The sequence below is a fragment of the Ochotona princeps genome, chromosome 5 (assembly GCF_030435755.1).
Source record: "Ochotona princeps isolate mOchPri1 chromosome 5, mOchPri1.hap1, whole genome shotgun sequence".
In the NCBI taxonomy this organism is placed as follows: domain Eukaryota; kingdom Metazoa; phylum Chordata; class Mammalia; order Lagomorpha; family Ochotonidae; genus Ochotona; species Ochotona princeps.
In genome coordinates, this window is record NC_080836.1 from 21,660,512 (window position 1) to 21,681,659 (window position 21,148).

At 38.9% G+C, this 21,148-nt stretch overlaps 1 protein-coding gene across 3 annotated transcripts in view; it reads left to right on the forward strand.

The window, feature by feature from the left end:
• Window positions 1-307: 307 nt before the first annotated feature.
• Window positions 308-21,148, forward strand: part of THSD7B (thrombospondin type 1 domain containing 7B) — a 777,161-nt gene continuing 756,320 nt past the window's right edge. For all 3 annotated transcript variants that reach the window (XM_058664450.1, XM_058664449.1, XM_058664451.1), the window contains exon 1: window positions 308-478. In XM_058664450.1, coding sequence (XP_058520433.1) covers window positions 340-478 — 139 coding nt within the window. In that variant the 5' untranslated portion in view covers window positions 308-339. The remainder of the gene's footprint in view (window positions 479-21,148) is intronic.

A 21,148-nucleotide genomic window follows, 5' to 3' on the forward strand; every position in this document is an offset into this window, starting at 1 on the left:
CTAACAAAATTGCATTCCTTATCCCGTCTTTGACTTTGCTGTGTGTGTATCTCTCTCTCCCAATCAAGGGATTTGGCTGAGAATGGGCGGGGGAATCCCACCTATCTGCCTACCCTGCTTTCATAGGATGGTATGATGTCTTCAAGCAAGGACTAAAAATATGAACAATGAACTTCTAATCTTTAAAAGAAAATGTATGATACTGTCATGCCAAAGGTTCTACCAATGAAAGAGATTTTCTCTAATTTCTGTGCACAAGAGGCTTACTTGATTCGACTTTGATTTTTTTTTTCTTTTCTCTTAGGAATAGACAAGTCACGAGACGGACAAACCTGAAGAATGTTTCCAAGGGATCACCTGGCTGTCACTTGCTGGCCATGGAGAAGCGTGAGGAGGCTCTTCCTATTGCTTTTTCTCTTGCTGTCTCATGCGGCTCATTTGGAAAGCAAAAAGGATAATCAGTTCCTCTGGAAAGCAGGTAGGAATGCCTTAGCTGTGCCTTTGTCCCATTTTCACTATTGACAAGAATATTCTTTCTGTCCTTGTTCTTCGTAGCTGTGGAATAGCAGGAAATGTCTAAAGAAGGAATGTAGACCCTCTTTATCATGTTGACTTGGGCTTCCATTCCTGCGTAATTGCCATCTCCACCTGTGATATTTCTCATTCTTCTGAATTTTTGTGTTGTTGTCAGTTAAAGTGATCACTTCCAGAACAGCATTTCCTTCTCCTTTGTCAAATGTTTCACCACGGTTCTGTATAAGCGGAGTAAAAATGATATCTGAGGTTAACTGTTAGCCCAAGTTAGAAAGGTCTTGCATCAGTTCTGTATGCTTCATTATTTCATATTTCAGTTTGGTTAAATACATATTATTAAATACTTTTTCAGCGTCTAGTGTAGATCTTGTAAAATTAGGTTTGGGATCAGGATAAATTGCCTTATCAAATATATCTGGAAAGTTCTGACTATATGTTTACCTTTGAGGTCTTTAGCTACATCATGTACAGTTTTTAAAACTATGAATAAGTTGATTTGGAGTCTGAAACATGTTATACAACTTCTGTTCTCTAAGTATTTCCTCCATTTGGCTATGGAAAAGATTTATTGGATTTAATTTCCAAACCTAATAACTTACTAATTTAAGTTATGAACCCCTAACATCTTGGCTCTTTTTAACAGTGATGCTTTCCTTTGTTTTGGATTTTAATTTCCTTAAAGTTTCATAATCAGATCATTTAAAATATTTATAACTGTTTGAAGAGTCCATTCTTACAAAAACAGATTACTTGCATACTTAATATCTTGGAACTGGGAAATGTAATGTTGGCAGAAGATCTATGATCCTCGAAGAGTTTTCATTTTCCTCTCATCATCTGTGAATTAACGAGACTGTAAATGTATTGTATCATCACAGGAATATGTAGAAAGATAATATTTATAATATTTAAATGAGTTTGCAAAATGAAAGTGAATCATGCTTTAAAGTATATTAAATGAAAAAGTACCATTAGAGATACAGTCTGGAAGAAGTTTAATTGCATTAAAGCTTCTATAAAGTCATTTAATTGTAGGCTCTAATGCTTCATTTAGTAACTTAAATTTTTCCCTCTAAAAGTTATGGTTGCCTTTCTATGAATGGGGATATTTTGCTTTTGTCATAAAAACAAATGGATTATCAAATTGAAATTGATATATTTTAGGTGTCTGAATTTCTCCATTAAACTCTGCGAAAAATTAAAGTTAAAATGGAAACCAGGAAACACAGATGAGCTACATTAAGAAAATAGGCTTATTTTAAAGCAAATAATCAAAATACCTATTCTTCTAATAGTAGTAGGACAGACAAGATGGTATGGTGCAGACTCTTCAGCTGATGCACACTTTGTAATTATCAAACTACAGAAGTGGAAATGAGAATCCTTTCCTCCAAACACATTGTCTGCTCGTAGTAAACATCCAGGTCATCGTTCTCGGTTGCCCTTGGATTCATTGCTTCTTTCCTTTCTGTGTCACTGAAAAACTCTCAAAAACCATTTGTTTCGAATCCGAACTGAATTACTTGCATACAACCAAATGTTTTAAAGGTAGAAAAATTTTAAAGGTACAAAATTAAAAGCAAAAATCCAGAGCATCTGTTTTACCCGACAGTCTTCTTTGATTCCGTATCTTTTTTATCCATTGTTTCTTTTTATACCCTTTGCACTTGTAAATATATATTACACATATTTGTATAAAAGCATAATATTAAACGGAGTATACAGTATAAGTGCATGTATGTCCTTCTATCTCTCTTTCTCTCTCTCTCCCCTCCCCCTTGTCTCTCTCTCGCTCACTCGCTCTGTGTTTATAGTATTACTATTATTACTATTTACAATTCTGCCAGCTCAGAAATGGCGCTGGTAAAACACTCTTTACAAAAGTGTGCTTTGTGTGCAAGGTATAGGACACCAACAAGGAATTGTGCACCACTTCCTCAAACTGTAGAGTTGGCAAGTTTACAATGTCTAGACCTGCAGGCACAAAAAGAAATAATAATGATTCCTGGAATGTGTAGAGAAAACTGTATTGAAAAGATGGCTAACAGATGCCTTTATATGGAAATAGCTAAATACTGATAATGAAAAAATAGGTAGAGGGCTAAGGGGAATGAATGGTCCTATCTTGCTCCCTGCTTGTTCCCATATATCCTGCCCAGACTTTGTATATGATACATGATACATGGGTATAGATCAGCCCCCTGGGCAGGGAGCAGAGTAGAGAATGGTAGAGACTGATGAATATGAAAATACATAATTCATGCTTGTGTGCACACGCACCCACATTTTCCAGATAATCTGAATCATGCTCTATATCCATTTAAATAGCTGAGTTTAATATAAAGATGATGAATAATGCAAGTTATTGAATAAAATCAGTTTTACCATTTTATTGATCATATGGTGTTCTTTTTTATTTAGATTCATCAGTTAATTTCACCAGCCCTCATTGACTTATTCTTTCTTCCCAATGGCTTGGTATTTCAGTGGTTTCAGTTTTTTTTTTTTCTGCTGAAAAGGAAAAAGCATTTTATCTTAAAAGTAAGCAAGAACTTGATTGAACCACTCAAGCCCTTCTTGGTCACCACCTCAGAGCAAAACTTCAGCATATTAACATCTGGTATTGTTTTTGTGGATGAGTTTACATTATATCTTGCATTTTTTAGACTTTTTTTTTTTTTAATTTGAAAGTCAGATATACAGAGAGGAGGAGAGACAGAGAGGAAGATCTTCTGTCCGTTGATTCACTCCCCAAGCGATTGTATTGGCTGGAGCTGCACTGATCTGAAGTCAGGAGCCCGGAGCCTCTTCTGGGTCCCTCATGTGGCTGCAGGGTCCCAAGGCTTTGGGCTGTCCTCAACTGCTTTCTCAGGCTACAAGCAGGGGCTGGATGGGAAGCCGGCTGCCAGGTTAAGAACCAGTGCCCATATGGGATCCCGGCATGTGCAAGATGAGGATTTTAGCTGCTAAGCTACCATGCCGTGCCCTACATCTTACATTCTTAAAATGGTTTTGAACTTGAAAATAACTGTATTTTTACAATACCTTATCAAATATAAGAATCCATATCTGTTGTAATCTGCATTTCCATGGATACTCAAATAGATATGCTTTATTTTATAATCCTAGAAACCTTTCTCTAGGTTTGGTTTGTTGCCTCAGCCACTTCAGCTCTTTTTCCGTCTCTGTTGTTTGAGCTTGTGAATCATTAGGTTAGATGTTACCTAGCTCCATTCGCATTAGTGGCATCTCTAGGTGAATCCTATCTTTAGAAGAACTCCAGATGGAAGGAAATGGATGAGCGAGAGTTAGGCTTCGCATGATTTCTGTTAAGAGCTTGGTGAGTTGCAGGCCATGGGGTCATTAGCTTTTCAGGGCTGTTGAATGCCTGTCACGACTGTGAATGGATCCTTTCAGCTGTGTGTAGTGCCAAGAAGAGTGGATATAGTGCAAGGGCAGTCGTGTCAGCAGGAATATCAGATTAGGAGTCACGTTGCCTGTTGTTTTCAGTCAATGGAGCTACTCCTGCCTGTCTGCTTTGTGATGATGAGCAGATCACACTCTCTGAAGCAACTGTGAACAACCATCTGTAAAAAAATTAATCCTCATTATTTGTACCTAGGGGTTCCCTCTACTCAAATACTTGGTGAATCCTTAAGGTGCCAGACTCACTATTACAAGCATAGAGGATTCATAGCAAGACAATAGAGGATTTTGAGGCAGTGGTGGCAGGGTACAACTTATTTTCCCCAAGATGATTTGAATAGGACCCATTGTCGGTGGCCAGATAAGAAAAACAAAATGAAACAACCAGTTAGGAAGCTACTGCAGATGGAAAGAGGAGTGATGAGAATGAGCCAAGGTCACGGCAGTGGAGGTGCTGAGACAATGGTGAGTTTTGTGTATATCCTGGCTCCATCACCATCAGTGATTTTGCCTTGCAGGGGAACATTTGGCAACATTTGGAAGTGTTTCTGGCACAGGACTTCATCTCCCTAAACAAGAAGTTGGCAAGCCCTCAGATGTTAATAGTGCCTAGATCAAAGTATTGCCGTCATGATTGGATAGTGGGGAAGGCATGAGGTGAAATACTGTGAAATACTGACTTGTCCTCAGTAACTGACTGGGTAGAGTTACCCTCGTTTGAGATCAGCCGACTGTGAAATGGCCCCTGTGGAGGGAATGCACCATCAGGAATAAAGTGCTAGTTGTGCACATTTGTGTTAATTAGTACTAAATCAGGTGAAGTCTGATTTTCAGAGAAACCATTATGCTAGAGGTGGAACTTCTGAAGCGGTGGATAATGGCTCAGGTTCCTGGCCTTCTGCCACTCTTGTGGGAAGCAAGATAGAGCTCCTGAATCCTGGCTTGTATCTGGTCAAACCCTGGTGGCTGATGTAGATGTTTTGAGAGTGAACCAGTGGATGAAAAATCTTTATCTCTGTCTCTCCTTATCTTGATGCTTTCCAGATAAATCAATACTTTTTAAAATGAAAATCATATTGCATTAGGAAGAAGTGATCTCACATTTATTGATATTTAATTGTATTTTAAATAATAATGTTATCAGCATTAAAATTACTTTAAGAAAACATTGCATTGTATATTAAATATATAGTATATATTAAAGCTTAAGAATCTTACAGAAATTGCAATGTACTCAAGAGAGAGCTGTGTTTCTTAATTTCTGCTAGAAGTCTAAGAAATATTTCTTCAGGGAATTTGGTTAAATTGAAGTCATTTTATTTTCTTCTGTGAGTATTTATCTAAGAGGCAAAATGTAATATACTCTCAATGCTGTTACTACTGCACGATCAGAAAGCATAGACAAACAGTGCATGGTGTTTACCACAGAAAATTCTAATTATTTTTCCTCAGAGACCACAAGCACTCATTTTGTATCTCTCTCAGCAGGTCCAGAAAAGTATAATTACCTAGATAACATAAGTTACTCTGTTATTTTTTTCCCTATAAGTACTAAAATCTGGACTACCTCTTGTCAGGGGATTTTTGTAGTTTTCTTCACTACCATTTCTGATCATTTCTGAAGAAGAGATTGGATTCACTTTTTATAACCAGACTAGGAGCACATGGTGCAAAGCTTAAATATTACTGCAGTCTTGCTAAGATGCTGCAGTTGTTTCTCGCTTCCCAGTTTGACCACTGATGGGCCTCCAGTTTCAACTCTTTTTGTTCTTTGTGTTGATGCAACACAGATGATATACTTGTCATTGGTGCTTCTTGATTCAGAAATACTAGCTATTTGTATGAATTTTGTTGTGTTAGGTGGTGATTTATCTCTCGTCTATCTAGTCCTCTCCTCCTGCTATTACCCTTCAGAATGCTCAAATCAATATATACTGTTGATTTTTTAAAAATGTTTATTTTCATTTTATTTTGGGTATATGATTAGGGAGGGAGAGATGTCCTATGGTTCACTCCCCAGAGGTCCATGACATCCATGGCTGGGCCAGACCCAAGTAGAGGGTGAAGGAACTCAATTTGGGTTTCTCTCATGGGTAGCAGTGACTCAGGTACTTAAACCATCACCTGCTACCTCCCAGGATGAATATTAGCAGGAAGCTGGGTGGGAAACAGGGCAAAGACTTGGACCTAGGCACTGCCATATGGGATTCAGGGGCCGGAAGGGGGACTTCATTGCTAAGCATCCTCGATCTCCTCATTCCAGCGCTTCTTTGCAGTACAGCTGTTACTCTCTGATGAGCCAAGCAATGTGCTCTGCTTCTACACACTTCCTTGTTCAGCTGTGTTACAAAGACATGACAAAGTGCCTATTCTTTTCTTTCTTTCTTTTGCTTAGTCTCCTTTGAGCCTATTGCCACCATTTTCCAAAATGCATGATTTGATGTGACACAAGGAGGCTAGTAATTTTAGAAATAAGCCTGATTCTAATCACTGCATCAGAATCTCAGGAGTAGCTATTCTTAGAATCCTCTATCCCGTGGTTCTATTGGACTGTGGTACCAGTGTCACGTGTGGAATAGCCCTTCCCCTCCTTATTTGTCCTCATCCTGGATTCTGGGTTCCTGGTGTGTTGCTTCTCTTGCCATAATTCCTATGACATCTATCTTAGGGTGCATTGGAAGTGATTTTTCAAGTCCTTTCCTTTTTGAAAGTGTCTTTGTACTTTTCACATATTGATGAATAGCTTGGGTGTGAATTTAAGGTTAAAAAGCATTTTTCATTCTAGATTTGGAAGTCTTGCCAGGGGTTGTTACTGACAAATTTGATGTCTTTCTGATGTCTTTTGAGGTGATTCCCTTTTCATTTGTTGTGCTTAATATTAATGCAGATTTTTAATGGATAAACTCATGTCCAATGATTCTGAAGTTTGTGTTATATGATTTCCTCCTAGTGTGCTTATATTCCTTCTGAAGCTCTTCAGATACTACACATGTCAAATTTACCTTCAGCTTCTAGATACTTCTCTTACATGGAACTTCCTGTTGAATTATTTTTTAATTTTAGCTGTCACTTTTTTATTTTCTGAGATCTTTTTTACTTACTCCATGATTTTTAAAAGAAGGTATCTTATTTGATAGATACATCACCCTTTTCATTTGGAGAAATTTCATTTGATCTTCCTCATTCTCTGTATTACATATTGTTCTTCTTAATCACTTTTCCTGTTTTTCTTTTAAATTTAAAAATCTCTTCTTATCTGGAGAGACTTATTCCATGCTAATCAATTTTTAGTTATCCTTTGGTGTTGCACATTAAGAGTGAGGCACTAACACTGAGTGTGGTGTGTATCTGACTCAGCTCGTTACACTGTTGGGACTTTTTTCATGGGAAGCTCATTGTCTATTGTTAAATGGATCCTTCAAAAGTCTATGTCCATCAATATGTAACGGGTTGTGTCTTTTCAGCTGAAAGCTGGGTGGTTAGAGTAAAGATGTCCCACATGCAGTGGCTCTCCAGTACAATAATTCCTGCCTTGTGTGAAAAGATTGACTTGCCTCTCTGCTCCACATGCCTATTGAGCTGTGTGTGTTCTCTTTAAAAGTATAAGATCAAAATTCCTATCTGCCCATCCAAACTCAGCAGTGGGACTCTCCAGAATCTTGTTGCTGGAAAGGGCATTGAGGTGAATTTTGAGTAAGTGACACAGAAATCCCATATATATTTTGAATGTTTTATTGCTATCTAGGAGCTCACCCCCAAATAGAGGCTCCAGAGAGCACTACTAATTGATTTATTCACTGATTGAAGGAGTCCTTGGGCACATCTAGTGTTCTCACTCAAAGTCTCTTATACTATTGCAATCACGTGCTGGCAGGTGCCGGAGTCTCCTGGAAAACTTCACTCACATATATGATACTTGGAAAAGAAGACTCAAATGTCTCACAAAACCAAAGTAAGCCTGTAAAAGTGGGGTTGGAACATGAATTAAAAACTACTCAAACACCTAAGGTTGGAACAGCTGGGAATCTTAAGTATCTCTTGCCATCTCTCTGTGTTGAGATCTCAGGGTAGCCATTACCTTTCATGGTGGTTGAGGACTTTCCAGGTGTGCTTCAACAGAGGGACAGCTAGGAGCTTCATGATCAGTCATGATCTAGCCTGGGAGTTGGATGTGGTCATCTCTGTTGCCCTCCATTGCTTGCTAGTGAGTCTGTAATTCCATGTCTTGTGGGGATAGAAAAGATGATTTGCAGACATATTGAAGTCCCCCATTGTTCATCATATCTGTTCACATTCTGCTAGTGAGGAGACACTCACCTGTTCATTCCTAGTCCCATCCAAGGTGGGAGGTGTCATCTGTATTAGGGTTCTTTGAAATCAGGGGCAGCAGACATATTCATGATAAACAATGCTCATTGTAGGGAGTACTCATTGTCTGGTAAACCCTTGCTCTATGCCAATGCAGGACTTCTGAGCAGAGGGCACAAAGAATTTGGGGTAGAGATAACTCGGCATTCGGTTTCAAATTGTACATTCCGACACTCTTCTAGAATGCCTTTTCTTTGTTTTGCACTTTGCCTGCCCTTCTCAATAATGTTTTTCCAGGGAGCTGAGTTTTGATTGCTTTTGTTCTTGCAGAGGATGACGAAGGGGTGATGAAAGGATATAAGAGGTAATTAATTCGATTTCTGGATTTTTCATTACTCTTCAGTCACAAACTTTGCCCCTCCCTTGAGCCTCTATGTGCCGAAGTTTGCCAGAGTTCTGCAAGTCTAAACTAACTTCTTGTTGCTACCATACTCCACAATAGTTCCCTAAGTTTTTGACTAATTGCTTCGAACTCCTGTTTCTGTCCCCAAATTCACTGCTTTCCACACTCGCTCTTCAACTTCATGTGTTTGATTCTGGTTACCTATTCTGAAGCCTTTATTGTCGTTTCAGCAGAATGTTGAAAAGGTCTGAAAATGTATGCACGTCTCATGTCTTCCACATTCATGAAAAGTCTTCTCATTTAGGCTTCATTACTTGTTTTCCACAGGCTATTTAATATGCTGTGGAATTGGATTCATTTTGTAGTGATTGATCAGATTATTCTGTCTGAGTATTGATCTGCAATATGTCTATAATACAATGAAGTAGATCCAAAATGAAGTAATTAAAATGTGTTAGAGGAACCTAATTCAAATGGTCTTTGGAGTTGAGGAGTAGAATTAGACTATTGAACTGGTGGTTGGCGTGAGAAGGATTTCTGCCTGGTGATCAGATTATCCATGGAGAAATTCCTCTATGGCACCTAGAAGTAAGCTCACTTTCACTTTTTCTTTCATGGTGGAATTTTTGCATCTAACAAAGTTTGAATCGTTGTAAGTAGAAAACAGATTTCTAAACAAAAAATTTAAAAAATCAAAGTTCAAACCAAGGCAGATCTGTAAAGTGGGATTGAAGTGTGAATTAAAGACTAGATGATAGTTTTATGAATTCATAAAGCAACCTCAGAAACTTACTTTGTGAAGCTCTTTCATGACCATCACCTTAAGTGTTGGTTTAGCACAGTCAACCTGAATTGGAATCAGATTGCTTAAGAAGTCAGCCTTCCTGTGGGTTCCTTGTGCATTCACATTGTCCTTGCAGTTCTGAATTATATTTCTGTGAAGTCCCCAGATCCTTACCGCCGCAGATAACATCTGGGCTACAAACGTTAGGCCTGTATGTGATAGCTGATACTGAGTCATTCAAAAGGTGTACATTTAGAGCTTGTATTTATGACTTTCTTTTAATAATAGGCTCTTAAAACTTGTTATTTCTTAGCAGGTATTTGAGCATGAATTAACCATCTCATCTTTTTATTTACTTCTTTGGAGTTACTATGGGAACTGAATTGTGGCTCATGTAGGGAATGTTTGATACGCTCTTCCTTCCATTCATCATTACCCTACCACCACCAAGAGTATAAAATAAAAAGCCATTGTGCATGTCATGAGCACTTTGCCCAGTGGTTAAAATGCTGTTGGGATGTCTATCCCGGATGGAGTGCCTGGCCTTGAATCCCAGCTCTGCTCCTAATTCCAATTTCTTGTTCGTGAGCATCCTGACATGTGGCAGTTGATGGCCCAGATACTTGAGTACCTGCAACTCATGTGAAGTCCCAGTCTGATTGTGGTTCAGTCCCACCTGTACCAACATTTAAAGAGTGAGCTAGAGGTTGGGACTCTTAGATCTTTTTCTCTCTTCCTCCTTACCCTCCATCTGCCTTGTTCCCAACTCTCTTTGTGTTTCAAGTAAGTGCTTTTAAAACACCTTTTTTTTTTTTTTTAAATAGAAAAGCTGTAGTTTCTCAAGAGTGTAGACAATCACCAAATTCAGTTAGTTTTGCTCATATGTTAAAATTTTAATACTATGTATCTTAATTAAAGCCCTTTGTGAAAACAGTTTTATCTCACAATGGTGAATGTAATTCCCAATTGTATTTCACTGCAAAAATAACAGCATACTTGTTAAGAATAACATGAATTTTTCCTGGATTTTTCCTCAGGGTTAACATTTTTAAATTGGTTATAGCAGGTCAAGAATTTCAGTTGCTAAGCATTTATTCTTATAAAGGAGTGCTCTATTTTAATCTATTTAAGAAAATTACTTTCAAGATGTAATTTTTAGATATATGTGTACAGAATTTTTATACGCTTTTCAAATTCTGAAACCTGCAAATAGTTAAAGAGCTGGCACTGCATTCTCAGCAGTCTGTAACAGAGTGGTTGAGTGTTGGAGTTTGAACACTAAAATCCAGCTGTCTGAGTTCTAATCAAGCTGTGGGTGCATCCGTTAACTTTATGCCTCTTTTTTCTTATTAGTAAATAGGGAATAGATGAAAAAAGCTGTGTAGCATTTGTTCATATACTGGAGTTCATACTCAACTAAATTTTCTCTATTCAGAGTAAATATTACATGTAGAAAGTCATATGAAGCATTTAAATAGTGCTACTTTTGATTACTGGGCTTGAGTTTAGATGAGTCCCAACAATTGCCTCTTGCAATGTTCAGGCTTGAAATCAGGATTAACAAGAATGCAAAGGTCACTTCTATATGTGGTAAAAAGTTCAAAAATTATTCTATTATTCTATTACTATTTTATCTTTCTCACCTGGGTTATGCAATAGCCCTTGGCTATTGTAGACACGATAAAAGTGTTTATATTAATATGTAAGAAAACTCAATTGACTGACGTAGGTGTTAATGTAATAGAACTAAAACTAGTCCACTGGTCTTTCACTATTTGATTTTCCAGGATGAAAAATGTCTTTTCATTGTGAAAAAAAGTTCTTTGAAACTTAGTGTGGACTACAATGTTGCCATTCTCTACAGTCCCTCATACCCAACATACTGTTACTTTGTATATTTCTTTATATTTCATGTGAAATGGTTACTATTTTGGATGATTGATGATCTAGAAGAACAAGCAGTGCATGCCAAATGAAGGTTTATTTCACACAGTTGTAATAGTAGTAATTATTAGAATGAAAAATGAGCTGTTTTGAACTATGCTGAAGCATAATTTTATAACAAAATGTACAGTGTTAATGTATATTTTAGTTTTATTAGCACATTTGCCAATTTGTGCAGCCAATGCCATAATCCAATTTTAGATCATCATGCTCAATAAAATTCTATATGCACTCAATGCCTATACCAGCCCCAGCACTAGGCAGTCACTGACATGTTTCTATATTTGGCCTTTTCTGGGTATTTTATATATATGGAATCATTCAATGTTATTAGAATTTTTATGACTGGCTTCTTTAATTTCACATGCTATTTTTAAATTTCTTGCATATTGTGCTTTATTTGTATTGCTTAGTAGTATTCTATTGTACGGACTATAGCACATTTTTAAAATCAATTCACATGTTGATAAACCCTTACATTGCTTCTGCCTTTTTTATAAAGATGTATTTTCTATATTCAAAAGGCAAAATAGCATAGAGAGAGGAAGAAATAAAGAAAGTGATCTGTTGATTCTCTCACTAAGTGGCTGCAACTACTGGGAGAAGCCAATGTCAGGAGCCTAAATATCTGTCAAGGTTTCCCCATGGGTGGCAGGAGCCCATGTACTTGGGCCACCTTCTGATACTTTCCAGGAGAGATTAGCAAGGAGCTGGATCAGAAATGGAACAGCTGCAGCTCAAACTGGTGCTCCCAGAAGGGATACTGGTACCACAGGCAGATGGTCAACCTGCTGCACCACAGGGCTACCCACTTTTTCTACTCTTTGCATGCATATCTATAGATAATGCTGTTAAACGACTTCATGTAATTATCATTTTAGGCATATGAAATGGCATAAAAATCATGAAAAAATTAAGAGCAAGGTTTATTTTGGTATAGATAATTTGAAACTCATGTGTAGCAATATGCATTTTCTGTTAACTTTTCAAAGATTGTAAGTTTCTTTATCTGTCTTGGGAGTGGAATGGTTGGGTTCCATGTCAAATAAATGCTTAACTTTTTTAGGGCTATAAACTGTTCTAATGAAATTTATGATTGTATGTTCCAATCATCAATATATGAGGGCTTCTGTGAATATCTTTTGTTTTCTTTCATGGTAATCATTTTAGTGAATCCAAAATAATGTGTCATTATTTAGATTTTATTTTACCAATGACATTTTCTTCCCAAGTATTTATTGGTTATTACTAATTTGAAGGAGACATCTATGCCTGGCTGCCTTGTTTGCTTTATTTGTTTAGATGGTATGATGAATATGTAAAGCCTTTACATTTTGATAGGACTGTGGAGTGTTTCACAGGTAGATGTATTGAAAACTGCCAAGATCAGCCACTGAACATTCATTATTTTTAAATTGGATTGTTTGTGTTCTTACTGAATTTCAAGAGTTTTGTTGTTGTTATTGTGTGTTTAAGTTTTACACTGAAGATAAAGATTGCAACGTGGACTCATAATTTATTGTCAGTAGTCTGTTAAGTTTGAGTCAGGGCTTAAAGTTTATGCTTTTGCTTGTGAATATGCAGTGGCACGTGAATAATTCGTTGAAAAAGAAAAAAAAACTTTTTCTCACGGAATTGCCTGGGCATAATTGTTGGAGATGAACTGACCATAAATATGAAGGTTTATTTCTACAGTGTCAGTTATGTTGCATCGATGTTTGCATCTGTCTTATAACTTATCCTATATTGTTTTGATAGCTGGAGTCTTGTTTGTACTTTTTCATGATTTTTAAAATTTCCATTTCCAATATACAATAACTTTGTTAAGCTTACTATAAAAAGTCTGATGAAATTTTGGTAGGGCTTGGGTTGAATGCATCAACAAATTTAGAGAGAATTAGTATTCTAACTTTATTGAGTCCCCTAGCCCACTAACATAAAATGTCTTGTCTTTTCAGTGGTTTAGCCAAGCAATTTTTGTATCATTCTTTGTGTAGGCTTTGTTAAATTGATTTCAAAGTCTTTTAGTTATTTTGAGTGGAGATTTTTTTTTTAATTTTTGTGTACTGCTAGTACAAGGAAATACAGAAGATGTTTAAAATGATTTATAGGTCTTGTATCTTGTCAGGATGGATCATTAAGCTATTACAGTGATTAAGAAACTATCTGATTTAAAATTGATAATTTGGTCATGGTTGTAGCACTGTGATTTAGTCCCACATTCAGGACTTGCACATGCTCCCACATGCCGTATTGCAGGGACTGGGATCAATTCCCTTTTCTGATTCTAATCCAACGTCTTGCCTAGTGCATATTGTGGAGGGAGGCAGCCTGGGATAGCCCGCTGCACAATCAAGAGACCAGAATTAACTACCTCCTCGCACTGGCCTCACCCAGTCCTGGTAGTCGCAGGCATTTGGAGAAAAGCCACCACATAGAAGATAAGTGTGTGTTTTTCCCCTGTTTTCCTCTATCACTGACTGTGACTTTCAATAAATAAAATCATCAACAAAGGTTAAAAAAAAAAGTGGTGTTTTGGGTCTGTATGGAATCATCTGGTGTTTCTGGATATTAAATGTAGGAGTAACACTTGGTGGCGGTACTGTCTGCCTAATCTTTAGATCTGATGCTGGGAAACTGAGACCTATTTGTCAATACCGCCTGTCAGTCTAAAAAGCCAATTCCTAGACCCTTACCATTGGAAGAGTCTTTTTTCCAGTAACTAAATCAGTATAGTAAATACAGCTTAAGGTACCAGCCAACTGTGTTAGGATAAATATTCTTATTGTTAAATTAGTAGCTATTAAGGGATAGCACTCTTTGGTCAATATCTTTTCATCTATATTATTGAGAATATCTTGTTCAAATAAAGAAAGTCTGTTATTTCTCTGTTTCTGATTAATTCTTTAGGGCTGTAATGTTCTAGCCCTTTGGGAATTAAATGTCCTATGTTTGTTTTAATAATCATTTGTATATTACTACAGGTGTTCAGTAAGTATTATTTGTCTTAAGGCCATAATATATCCCACTCACTCTCCCTTGCTCCTTCATTCCTCCTTCCTTTCTTACTTTTCTTATGTATGTTCAATTTACAATTATAAGCTGAATCCTTCACTAAATAAATGATTTAAGAAGTAGTAAGTAGGAAGACAACTATTCCTCAGGAATAAATGTTTTCAAACTGTACCGTCACGCAGTAACTTTTCTTTAGTGAGGACATTCGTAAGTATCTGTATACCAAATGATAGGGCATGCATGCAGTTTTTAATATCATAACTTCCATACACAAGAGGCAACATACAGAACACGTTTTATGTGCCTGATTAATTTTGCTTAGCATAATAATCTCCAGTTCCATTATTATTATTTTTTTTTTTGCTGCAGATATCACAATTGAGTTCATTTTTTGGCTGAGTGATAGTTCATTGTGTGTATACAATTCCGTTGTCCAGTTGTCAGTTGATAAGTATCTATGTTGATTCCATGTCATTGCTATTATGAATCTGCTTGTAATAGACATGGGAGTACAGATATATCTTTCACATGCTGACTTCATTTTCTTTAACCGTATTCCCAGAAGTAGGATGGTTGGCTCTTATGATAGATCTGTTTCTAGTTTCTTGTGTCCCCTCCATATTGTTTCCCATAACAGTTGTACAGATTTTTGCATTCCCGCAAGTATTGTAAAGGTTGCATTTTCTTTATAATCTCACCAGCATTTGTTATTTTTTTTTTAACTTTTGGAAATAGCCATTGCATCTGGAGTGAAATGATATCTCCTTGCATTTTTTATTTACACTTCCCTGATGGCTAGCATTTTCTCCCATGTATTTCTTGGCCATTGTATTTCTTTTTTTGAAAAATGTCTGTTTAGATCCTTTACCCATTTCTTAACTGGACTGTTGTATTGCTGCATTTATTGAGCATGTTATATATTCTGCATATTAACTTTAGTACAGGCATGATTTGCTCATGTTTTCTTTTATCTGTCAATTGTTTCTCCTCTCTCTCTCTTTAACATATTTTACTTATTTATATGAAAGACAAAGTTATCCATGCAGGGGAGAAGAGGGAGACAGAAACAAAGAGATCTTGCATCTGCTAAATCACTCCCTGATTGCCTGTCACAGCTATGACTGGGCTAGGCCAAAGTCAAGAGCCTTGAAGTCCATCTAGTTCTCCCACATGAATTCAGAGGCTCAAGGATTTGGGTCATCTGCTGTTTACCCAGGTGAATGAGCAGGGACCCGAATCTGAAGCAGAGTTGCTGGGAAGCCTGGCATTGTGACCAGCGGCTTAACTTGGTGAGTCACAACCCTGACCTGCCCCTTTTCCTCTGTTGATTGTTATCTTTGCTGTGGAGAAGATCAAGTTGGATATAGCACTGTTTGCCTGATTTTGCTTTGATTGCATATTCTTTTGGGAGGTTATTCAAAAGTGGCTAAGCGATGTCCAATGTTTTCCAATAAGCAGTTTCAGGAATTCAGTTCTTAACATTGATCCTCCATTCCATTTGCATTGATTTTTGTACAAGATTTAAAGTAGGGCTCTTGTTTCAAGTTTCTCTATGTGGTGGTGCAATTTTCTCACTATTATTGTAGTGAAGAGAATATCCATTCTCCAGGGAATATTTTTAGCACATTTCTCTGTGTTGGTTTTAGATGTGTGGATTTATTTCTGGGGTTTCTATTTTGTTCTTTTGGCCCACTTCTCTGTTTTGATGTCAACATCATGCACTTTTGGTTATAGTGACCTGTAACAAGTCTTGAAATCTGGCATCCCGATGCCTCTGTTTTTATTTTTATTGTACAAGGTTGCTTTGGTTTTTCTGGATCTTTTGTGAATTTTAAGATTTTTTTTCCAGCTCTGTGAAAAATATCACTGATATTTTGATGTAGATTATATTGAATCTTTAAATTGTTTTGGGTAGTATGGGCGTTTGCTAATATTAGCTTTTCTAATACATGAAGATGAGGGTCTTTTCAATTTTTTTGTTATGGCTGTTTTTGTGATGTATCCTTATATGTCAAATGTTATAAGCTGATTTTAGGTTTCAGTTCTTGAGTCACTCAAACAAAGTGTAAGTGCTATAATTGCTACCAAGTTGATGAAATGCCAGTGGATATGTATCTGGCAGCTTTGGTGGGACAGCCTGTTGTTCACAGTGTATCTTGTATGGCTAGTCACGAAAAATCATTTTTTGAATTAGAACTTAACAAAAACTTTCCTACTCTGAGCAGCACTAAACTCCACTCCCTATGTGATTAGTGGTTTCATTTCTTTCTCAGCAGTGGAGTAATGATTATGGCTGTAGATGCAGTGAGAGAGATAAAGAGATTGATTAATTTTACTTGAAAGGGCATATGTTCAAAGAGAATCTGGTCAAAACACCATGAAGGAAAATCTGACATCTTTGCAGCCAGGGGTTGTAAAGTTACATTGAGTCTGACTGGTGCCAAGAACAGAATAACTAGTCCAAAGTCACGAATCCCCTCGGTCCAGAAAACCTCAGGTCTTGCCCAGACCTCGTGGGTGTGTGTGTGTCCTTGCTGACTTTCTGCAGTCTTCCCTTTGTGACAGCTCTAAAAGTTTTATTGGCTTCCAAATCCCAGACATACTTTTGAATTGCATATCGTTATGGATCACTATCGCCAAAGCTGCATCTAAAACATGGACTCTTTCATAATACATTGCACATGTGTGTGTGGACACAGGCACACATACATACAAATCAGGTACCCACATATCACACAATGTTTTGCTTTGAAAAACATTTTCAGTATTATGACAGTGTAGCCATAGAGAACAGCTTGTGTAACATTTTATAAAAGATAAAAAGGGATGTTTTCTTTAGCTAATGGTTTATCAGCTTATATTTATTCAATATTTAGTATCCCCAGGGAAGCTTTTAAATTGTAAGTGTATCTTTTTGGTTACTTCTCCCTTTCATATTCCGTATGTGGTGTGACCTGTGGAACAAATGCTTTGAGAATTTTCAAGTGATTAAAAACTTTAAAAAGAGAATATATGAATATTCATAAGACAATGGGATCATTTTGATGGAAACAAAAAAATCATTACTATGCTTTTTATGGGAAACTTAAATGAAGTGAGCTTTGCTCTGAAATCTATAAATGAGTTGGTGGACCTATGTTACTAAATAAATAATGTATGTATACCATCCATTTGGAGATGTCTTTCTTTTTTTTTTTTTTTTTTAATCCATTTTATTGTATTGTTGTTGACAATCTTTACATAGTTAACTATAGTTGAAGGAAAAACAAGAAAAAGAAGAAAAAAAAAGGTTCAGGGGGATAGGGAGGTGGGCAATGCTATTATGTCCATATTGTTTCCATCATGTATCTGAGGTAAAGGGGGATATTGAGGGAGAAGCCCCACCTGGTTTCCCGCCCACCCCAAGTCCCAGATGTGGGGCATGCTCTGAGATATGTGCTCAAGTGGAGTTAATAGTTCTCCAGTTATGAGTCACTGCCAGTTTCGCTCGATGAGGTGGTCCACTGATTGATATGGTCCATCATGAAGTCTCCATTTGTCCCATATTTCGCTGCCAACATGTAGCTGAGATGAATGATTGTCCTATTCTGTCTTCTGTCTTTTCTTGGTTAGAATTCTGAGTCCAGCAGTTCAAGTGGGGAGATCTCCAAAGATACTTTGAGGTATTCCCAGATTAGTTTCTTGTGTGTTCTAGCAAGCACAGGGCCCGGCACAGTCCATCACCCTGATCAGCTGGTGGTTGCAATTGCTGTGTTGGTTCTGTTTTCAGTCCCGAGTTGCACTGGAACCAATGGGTGTTGCAGTCCAGTCTGGTTCGGCCCTTACATCAACCAGTGGGAGCTGTAGCCTAGTTGGGGCGACCCACAATAACCCCCACCAGACCGCCCCCTATCCTGGTTTGCCAGTATGTGTAGCAGAAGACCAATCTGTCCCCCATCCCATTTGGCTCTGGTACTTGTCAATGGGTATTAAAGCTTAGTTTTATCTAACCAACTCAACCATCCAGCCCTCACAGATATTGTTGAGTGCCTCTCTATCTAGCCATCCCAGCCCCCGTCCTAGTTTTCATGCCCTCCCACGGGAATAGTGACCCAAGAAGGGGGAACCCACTTTTTCCCTCCCAGGTCTCTCTGTCCCGGTTTATGCACTCTTTAGGTGGTCCTGTGATTTGACTCGACAGAATTAGTCCCCAGTGCCAGCTTCTGCCAGCTGAAGCTGTGGCCCTGATCTAGTCCACATGCAGCGCACAGGTGTTGTAGCCTTGCTTAGTCGTGTCTGTCTCTATCCCAGCCCACGCTCTCCAGTGGGAGTGGCTGTCCAGGAAGGGGGCCAGCCCCTTAACCCCCCGCCAGCTTTGCCCCTCCCTTCCTGGATCTCACGTGTGCTGGATGGGTGCTGCATTCATATCCAGTACAGGCAACCACGCCCTGGCGTTCCATAATGTGTACTGGTTTTGTCGCAACCGAACCCGGCCCATTCCACACTCTGTTCTGGTGATCGGATTTGCCAGAGGATGACATGAACTGATTCAGCCTGGTCTGCTCCTGACCCATGCCGAATGCATGCCAGTGGGAAACTTTCCATGGCCTATTCTGGGCTGTTTCCAATCATGCTTCTCGCGCTTACCTGCAGGGACTGTGTCCTGCCAGAGGAGTTGCCCAGGCTCCTCCATCAGAACCCCTCCCAATGCCAGATTTTGCGCTTGCCAGGGGGTTCTTGAGCCAACCCTACTCAGTTCACCTCCTGTCCTAGCAGGAACAGTGGCTTTTCCTGGCTGGCTTTCACCCCATTCTGACTCTTGTTGTTGGATGTTTCAGCCCAGCCATGGCTCGTCCATACCCACATACAGCTCACACATGGCTCAGAAGGGGATTGAGACCCAGCCTAGTCAGTCCCACATCTACCCTGTTTCTCCATAACACCAGATGGTGCTGGGATCTGAACCGGCCTGGTGCATCCAATCCCAGCCCACACTAGTGCCTCGGGTGACTGCAACTGTTTTCTAGATAGAACGCAGCCCCCATTCCAGCACATACACCCCTTGGTGGGAACCTCATCCCAGCTGTGGCATCCCAGATTGGGACCGTTCCTAGCCGTAAATCACGCACCTGCACGTGGTTGCTCCAAGGACCATTAGGTGCCAGCCTGCTAGACAAGCCGGAGCTTATCTTTTACTTGATAGGTGTTCAAAGCTCAGCATTATTAAGGGATTGGAAGTTCTTCAAAGGAAGAGTTGCTGGTATTGGGAATCTTTAGGATTGACTCAGATCCCAGAAACAGTGGGGTCACTCTAGAGCTATCTCAGCAGCGATTCAGACGTCCAATACCCCAGAGCTCCCCGGCCGGGCGGCCAGCAGGCTCAGCCTGGCCCCAAAGGGCGCACTGGCCACCCGGGCCCAGCCCGCCATGAGCCATGGGCACATGGCGGACTGGGTTCGGGATCCGAGCTAGACGTCCTCTCCCGCAGCCCTCGGCTCGCCTCTGGCAGCCGGAGGTGTAATCCTGCAGGCCCGAGGTTGCGCCCCTCCCCAATCCCGTTCACCACCCAATGAGGGTGGCGGGTGGGCCCCGGACATGCCCAGTCACGGAGGCCTCCTCCCTCGGCGTACTCACCCCAGAAGGAAGCAGGCCCCGCACCCAGGCATGTCCGGGCCCAGCCCGCCATGAGCCATGGGCACATGGCGGACTGGGTTCGGGATCCGAGCTAGACGTCCTCTCCCGCAGCCCTCGGCTCGCCTCTCTTGGAGATGTCTTTCATATAGAAATATCCACTGTAAGGATTAAGGTGACAAGATTGTGTGCATACACAGTACATACAAAAAAGAATCATGGTGACACCTCATTTCTTGGATTTTTTCACTGTTTTGATAGAGAGAGTCTTTTTAACCCAAAAGGCCTTGGGTGGTTTGTTACCCTGCCTTTCTTCTGAAGTTGTAGGATTCTGTTCATGCAGCAGGTAATTCTTGGGCATGTACTCCAGATCAGGTGGTATTGATGCAGATGTGGGACTGCTACTTTTTCTGCCTTGGGTAGAATAAATAAATTGGGGCCCATGAAACCCTGTTATGAAAAAGGACCAAAAAAGTTTTCCTCTAAATTTGTATTCATTTAAGACAATTGTCATTTAAAGAATATATTTTTTCTTTTAAGTCTTCCAATGCTTTTTAAGCTTTAGACTCTTTTCTTGGAGATTTTAGTGCTTCCTAATCAAACTCTAAAGCAGATAGTAAGGTCACTAAAAGGATGGTAATGAGATGATGGGGAAGCGGCTGTTGAAACACTTCCTACTGCTTATGTTTAATTTTAAGAATAATCGGGGAAGTGGCTTAAGTTCTTCCTTTTGATATTCTGAAGATATTTATATTACAATGATTCTTGACAAGGCAACTTACCCCCCTAGGCAGTTTTATTTATAATACTCAAGAAAGGAACTATGCATTCTCACTAGGAGTTTTAAAACCAGGAGTACTTTGTTAAGAAATTTTCTGTGAAGTATTCTGTATTCAGTGTTGAAGTCAATGATGCAGTAAAAGATAGGCTTTTTTGTTTGTTACTCATCTTTGTTAGACTCTGGTTTATTTGCCTTTGATTGATTTAGTAATAGATGAGCCAGCTTTCAGCAAAGAATGATTTAATGATTACAGAATTCAAGGCCCCAAATCAGGCTAGAAGTTATGTTGAAATGGTTTTCAGGATGTATTAGTCAACAGTTGTAGAGTGTACATCACTGAGAC